We start from the raw sequence: 6,931 nt of genomic DNA, 5'->3' as shown, positions 1-6,931 counted from the left end.
TGTCTAGACAGGAGTGAATCCGGAGCAGGGGCTATCTGGGGTGAATCGGGAGCAGGGCTCTGGACTGTCTAGACAGGAGTGAATCCGGAGCAGGGGCTATCTGGGGTGAATCCGGAGCAGGGCTCTGGACTGTCTAGACAGGAGTGAATCCGGAGCAGGAGCTATCTGGAGTGAATCCGGAGCAGGGCTCTGGCCTGTCTAGCCAGGAGTCAGACCAGATGCTCACAATGGTCCCTCCTGGCCTCGGACCCTCCCACGTGTCCCCATCGCGGCCTCCCGGCCGCCCATCTGCGCTCCCCGGCCCTCCGCTGCGGGCGTCTCCCCGGTAACAGGTGACAAGCGGTGGCGGGGCCCAGCCATTGGCCAGGAGGCGGCGGGGCGCGCGCGGATTGGCCGGCAGCCGGCCGGGGATGCCCCGGGAGCCCGGGCTGGGAGCAGAGGCAGCCCGGCGGGGATGGAGGCGCCCGGCTGCTGGGGGCTGCTGCTGGCCCTGGGGCTGCTGAGGGGGGCGGCGGCCACCGCCGCCACAGAGGGTAGGAGCTGCCCGCGGGCGTTACTGGCGGGGGGACCATTGCACGGCCAGTGTGTGTGTGTGTGCACACGGGGATTGTGTGTGTGTCACCGTGTGTGTGTCACCGTGTGTGTGCACACGGGGGTTGTGTGTGTGTTTGTGTGTGTGCACAAGGGGATTGTGTGTTTGTGTGTGCACACGGGGGTTGTATGGTTGGGTGTGCATGCTCGGGGATGGTATGTGTGGTTGTGTGTGTGCACACGGGGTTGTGTGGGCATGGTCCGGGATTGTGTATGTGGTTGTGTGTGTTTACGAGGAGATTGTGTGCACATAAAGATTGTGTGTCTGTGTAGAAGGAGACTGTGTGTATGTACAGGGGGACTGTGTCTGAGAATGATTGTGTCTGCACATGGGGACAGTGTGTGGGATTGTGTGTGTACAGGTGCATCTCGGGGGAGTGTTTGTTTTTGTGGGGGGGGGTGAATGTGTGTCGGGGTTGTGTAAGTGTGTGTGGAATTGGGCGTGCATGGAGATTGTGTGTAAATAGGGTGTGCTATACTGTGTGTGCGTGAGAGCAAGCACTTCCCAGGGGTTAGCCAGGCACTGCCTGAGTGTGTGTGGGGAGGAAGTTATCCCTGCTCTGTCAGTGTGTGTCCGTGTCGGATGTTGTGTTCATGGATATTGCTGGGTGTGTATGGGTTTGCAGGGTGTGTAACCATGTAAATGGGAGGGTGGCGTGGCACTAGATTTTGTGTGTGTGTGTGATTGTGCACACAGGGGAGTGCAGAGTGTGGGGGGGTTGGTTGTGTGTGATTGTGTAGGTGTGCAGTTGGGGGGCTTGTGGTGTGTTTTGTCACTATGTGCACATGCAGACTGTGTGTGTATATAGGGTATTTAATGCATATGTGTGGCTGTGTGTACAGGGTGTGCAGTGTGGGTGTATGGGAAGAGTGTGCTTACACATGGGTTGTAATATGTATTTGTGTGTGAGGGATAGCAGCATTGTGTGGTGGGGGGCTGTGTGTGTGCCTGGGGACTGTGTGTGTACAGGGGCTATAGTGTGAGGGTGTGTGTGTGTGGGTGAATGGACTGTGTATGCAAAGGAATGTGTGTGTTTAGGGACTGTCGTGATTCTGTGGGTGTGTGACTATGTGTGCTTGCATGTAAATGACAGTCGTGTGTGTGAACATGTGTGCATGAGGACTGTGTGTATAGGGTGGGTGTGCCTGTGTGCATGAGGAGTGTGTGAACTTGTGTGTGCACAGAAAACGGGGGGCACTGTGTGCACAGTATGTGTGAATTGTGTGTGTGACAGTGTGTGTACGGGGATGATGAGTGTGTAGTGTGTGGGGTTGTTTGTGTAGGGTTGTGTATGCACAGCATGTGTATGTGCAGGGTGTGTGTGTGCGCACAGTGTGTGCGTGCCCCGTTGCTGACCCCGGTCGGTGTCTGTCTCCCGCAGCGCCCACGGCCCACGTCCTGTCCCGCGTGCTGTTCTGCCAGCCCGACCGCCCCTCGCTGGGCCTGGCCGACACCTTCGACGGGGACCAGCTGTTCTCGTTCGACTTCCCGGGGGCGCGCTGGGAGCCCCGGCTGCCCGACTTCCAGCCCTGGCTGGGCGTCCAGGAGAGCAAGGAGCAGATCCGCAACGACTCCAGTCTGTGCCGGCAACTGCTTTCAGTGCTCACCAACATCACCACGGGCGTGCTGCCCGAGGCCAGAGGTACCCGGCCCCCGGTCTCCCCCAGCGCCCATGTGTCCTCCAGCGTGTCTCCCCCAGCGCCCGTGGCCCCCCCAGCGCCCAGCAATCACTGATACTGCCCTGCCCCTGCCCGAGGTACCCAGCCCCTGGTGCCCGTGTCTCCCCCAGCGCCCGCGGCCCCCCCCCACGGCACCCCCAGTGCCCAGGGATCACTGATTCTGCCCTGCCCCTGCCCAAGACCAAGGTGCCCACACCCCCTCCCGGTGGCACCCCAGTGTCTGTGCACCCAGGCCCTTCACCCCACAGCACCCCCTGCACAGGTGCCCAAGCCCCTTACGGTGGTACCCCCTCCCTGCCCACATCCCCCCTAGCGACCCCATCCCCCCTTCCCAGGCCCCCCAGCACCCCCTCCTCCTCCCCACATACCCCCAGTGCTCCAGCCCCCCCCTTACCATCTCCCCTCTCCCCGCAGGCACCCCCATGGCCAACGTGTTCACAGCCCAGCCCCTGGAGCTGGGAAAACCCAACACCCTGATCTGCCAGGTGGGCAACCTCTTCCCGGCCTCGGTGACCGTGTCGTGGCAGCGGCGGGGGGAGCCGGTGAGCCAGGGCGTCAACACCACGCGGTACTACCCCACCGAGGACCTGGGCTTCCTGCTCTATTCCTACCTGGAGTTCACCCCGGAGGACGGGGACATCTACACCTGCACCATCACGCGGCCCAGGGACCGCTTCTCCACCGTGGCCTACTGGGGTGAGAGACCCCCCTGATCCCCCCTTGATCCGCCCCCTGCACCCCGATCCGCCCCCCTGCACCCCGATCCTCCCCCATCCTTCTATCCCTCCCCCACGTCTCCCCACCTGCACCATCACGCGGCCCAGGGACCGCTTCTCCACCGTGGCCTACTGGGGTGAGAGACCCCCCCGATCCTTCCTCTGCACCCCGTTCCTCCCCCCTGCACCCCGATCCTCCCCCATCCTTCTATCCCTCCCCCATGTGTCTCCCCACCTGCACCATCATGCGGCCCAGGGACCGCTTCTCCACCGTGGCCCATTGGGGTGAGAGATTTCCCCCCTGCACTTGATTCGAGCCCCCCCCAACTCGATCCCCTCCATACCCATTCCCCCTCCACCTGACCCTGCACCTCTCCAGCTCCCCCCCTGCTTCTGGGATCCCTCCCTGATTCCCCGCCCTTGGCCTATGCGCCCCACACCTCCCGCCTCCCCCGCTGCCGGGAGCCCCCCCCAATCTCCCTGGTAGCCCTGACCTCACCCTGTATTTCCCCCCCCCCCCCCCCCCGGCTGTGTCTCTAGTGCCCCAGAACCCCATCCCGTCGGAGCTGCTGGAGAACGCGCTGTGCGGCCTGGCTATCGCTCTGGGCATCTTCTTCATGGTCACCGGGATCGTCCTCCTCCTCAAATCCCGCAGGCCCAACCCCACAGGTATGCCAGGGCGCTGCCCCAGCTGGGGATGGGGGGAGTCTAGTGGGTTAGAGCAGCGGGGTCTGGGAGCCAGGACTCCTGGGTTCCATCCCTGGCTTGGGGGTGTGTCTAGTGGGTTAGAGCAGCAGGACTGGGAGGGGATTGGGGTCTATTGGGGTAGAGCAGTGAGGGCTGGGGGCCAGGACTCCTGGGTTCTCTCCCTGGCTCTGGGAGGGGAGTGGGGGCTGGTGGGTCCGAGCAGGGGGGGCTGGGGGCCAGGACTCCTGGGTTCTCTCCCTGGCTCTGGGAGGGGAGTGGGGGCTGGTGGGTCAGAGCAGGGGGGGCTGGGCACCAGGACTCCTGGGTTCTATCCGTGCCATTGAATCTCCTTGTTCTGTGTTTTCACCCTCAGAGTGAACTCCGAGTGGCTGGAAACGCCCGAAGAACTATGAGGAGACGCCCCGTGTCCCCCGAACCCCTCCCTGTTCCAGCCCCCCCAGCCCTTGGGAACTGTGGGAAAGGCAGTTCCTGGACCAGCTGCAGTCAGCACGGTGCTGAGACCGGACACACTCACTACACACGGGCCACGTCCGTGGGAACCTGGTGCCTCTCCTCCGGGGGTACCCCGCTCTGCCCCCTCCAGCATTCCAGCCGTGCAGCGTGCCTGGGGCAGACTCCGACCCCCGGCCTGTGCCAGGGTCGCCCCACTCCGGCGTATTGGTGCCTTATCCAGCCTCCTGCTAATAAAGGTCTATTTCCTGGAGCTGTCGTGCCTCTGCCAGTCTATATCCGGACCTCTCCCCATAGCCCTCCCCCCATGTCACCCCCACCCCCTCTCCAGTCCTGCAGGGACCCCGCTGGGGGGCGGGGGGAGCTCACATGCTGCGGCCAGTTCAGCCCTCAGCGAAAGGGCCGGTTACTGCCCGTGCCAGGGGCACCTGCCCTGCTAGGATCTGGGCTGAGCCCCACCAAATTCGTGACACTGATCAGAACCTGTCTCCCATTCTTCGCCGCCTGAGCCAGCCAGTCCCTGGCCTGGAGCGGTATCGGAACCAGCGCCCCCCGGAAGGGAAAGGCCCCGTGTCCCATTCCCCGCCCCCCTGAGCCAGCCAGTCCCTGGCTGGGTCCGTATCGGAACCAGCGCCCCGCGGAAGGGAAAGGGCCCGTGTCCCATTCCTCGCCGCCCGTTCCCGAACCGGCCAGTCTCTCTGGATAATCAAAGGCTCTGTCTCCGTCAGAGAGGAAGTGAAAGTGTCTCAGGCTGAGCCCGGTTGGTTTCACGTCCCAATGCAGCCGGGAGCGAGATCCGGGGCCAGCCGCAACCCAGATGCCTGTGAAGTGCCAGCCTCCACTTCCCCATGAGGGGGCTGGGGGAGGGGGTACGTGGGGGGCGTTAGCTTTGCCGTTGGCACCGGGCCAAGGGGAAGCGTCTGGTGCACTGTGAGGAAATTGGGGGGTGGGGTTTCTCAACCAGGGGCCCCCGGGGGCCTGGACCAGGTTTCAGGGGTGTTCCAAGCAGGGCCGGCGTTAGACTCTCAGGGGCCAGGGCAGAAAGCCGAAGCCCCACCACAGGGGCCCCGAGTCCTGCCACCTGGGGCTGCAGCCGCAGCCTGAGCAGCTTAGCTCCGTGGGGCCCCGGGGAACGGCCTGGCTGGCTGCCCCCTAACACCGGCCCTGGCTTTATACGCAGAAACACAGGGGTTGTGGCACAGGTGGGCCGTGGAGTATTTATAGCAGGGGGGTGGGGGGGACGCTCAGAAAGAAAAAGGTTGTGAACCCCTGAAATAGGGGAAGCTGGGCCCGGAATATGGGAAGCAGCAGGACGGGGGTTTCAGACACGCCTGGGCCAGCCCTGCCCACGGGGGAAGTGAAATCCCCAGGTTGGGAGACATGGGGCCCATCCCCTGTTCTGGCTAGGGCAGCCGCCCCTCTGCCGGGAATCCCTTTCCCTCCCCACCCCATTCCCTCCCCCCAGCTGCCCCCTCTGCCGGGATCCCCTCCTCAGGGCCCCCCTCTGCCGGGATCCCCACCCCCCCATCACTCGTCCCATTCCCCTGCAGCCAACCCCCCCGCCGCACGTCTGTCCCCGTGCCCCGTGGCTGCTCCGTGCCTCAGTTTCCCCACCTGTAATGGGGGCGGGGGGAGGGGTACCACAGATCCCCTGATGCCGCGGGAGGTCCGGGGAGATAAACCCACCCCGGACCGCGGGCTGCCCCGAGGCTGGGCCCGGCCCCCAGGCGCGGCGGGACATCTCCCGGTCGGGCTCCCGGTCCGGCCGCCTCCACCCAGCGACGGGTGATGCCGGCAGCGGAGCCGGCTGCCATTGGCCAGGGCCGGGGGCGGGGGGGTCAGGACAGCGGGACCTGCCTGCGGGTCCGCAGCCGGGATCCAGAGAGAGAGACCCCCGCAGAGCCCAGGGGTCCAGGGAGAGATCTGCCCCCCCCAGACCCAGGGGTCCCAGGAGAGATCTGCCCCCCCCAGACCCAGGGGTCCAGGGAGAGATCTGCCCCCCCCCAGACCCAGGGATCCAGGGAGAGATCTGTCCCCCCAGACCCAGGGGTCCCAGGAGAGATCTCCTGCAACAGAGCCCGGGATCCCCAGCGCCCCCCACCAAGCCAGGGATCCAGTGGGATCACCCCAAAGCCGCTGGGATCCCGCAGCAGAGAAGTCCGACGCCAGGCTGCAGAGAGATCTTCTCCCGGCGCCCCTGGGATCCAGCGATCTCCCCCGCAGAGCCGGGGATCCCGGAGCAGGCAGACGGGCGTGTGGGATCCCCAGGGATCCCCCAGCCAGAGATCCCAGACCGCGCCCGCGGCAGAGCCAGGGAGCTGGAAACTCACTACAAGGAGCAGAGACCCGAGACCCCCGCGCCGAGCCGGGGACCCCGACAGACCTGCCCTGGCCTGGGACCGAGGGGCCGCCATGAAGCTGGTGCTGTGGTTGCTGTCCATGGCTCTGGGCCACCACGGAGCAGGTGAGGGTGCCTGTCGGTGCCACAGGCCTGGAGGGAGTTTGGGGTCCCTGCCCCCTATAATCCTATCCGGGGGTCCCCGCTTCAGGGACCAGCCTAGCGAGCCTCCGACCACCTGTTCCCCAGAGCTGTGCCCCGGGATCAGGACCCTTGCTGGAGATGTCAGGATAGGGCTTAACCCCATGTCTAACCTTAGGGGACAGTGCCTGTGTGTGGATGGGGCTTAACCCATCTGTACCCCTCCACCCAGCGACTGCTGGGCTGTGTCTGCGTGTGTGTGGGGGTATAACCCCAGTCTGTACCCCTAGGGGGCTGTGCCTGTGTG

At 64.8% G+C, this 6,931-nt stretch overlaps 1 protein-coding gene across 1 annotated transcript; it reads left to right on the top strand.

The window, feature by feature from the left end:
- Positions 1-332: 332 nt before the first annotated feature.
- LOC112113538 (class II histocompatibility antigen, M alpha chain) lies at positions 333-4,389 on the top strand (the record flags this gene model as incomplete). The annotated part of the gene is made up of 5 exons (XM_026658946.2): positions 333-533; positions 1,974-2,234; positions 2,686-2,967; positions 3,528-3,656; positions 4,048-4,389. Coding segments are annotated over 5 exons (878 nt in total), but the record flags the coding sequence as incomplete, so codon positions are not given.
- Positions 4,390-6,931: the final 2,542 nt, after the last annotated feature.

This window comes from Terrapene carolina, unplaced genomic scaffold (assembly GCF_002925995.2).
Source record: "Terrapene carolina triunguis isolate 2854851 unplaced genomic scaffold, T_m_triunguis-2.0 Scaffold548, whole genome shotgun sequence".
NCBI lineage: Eukaryota > Metazoa > Chordata > Testudines > Emydidae > Terrapene > Terrapene triunguis.
Note: the sequence above shows the minus strand (reverse complement) of the source record. Positions and strands in the feature narration are given on the sequence as shown.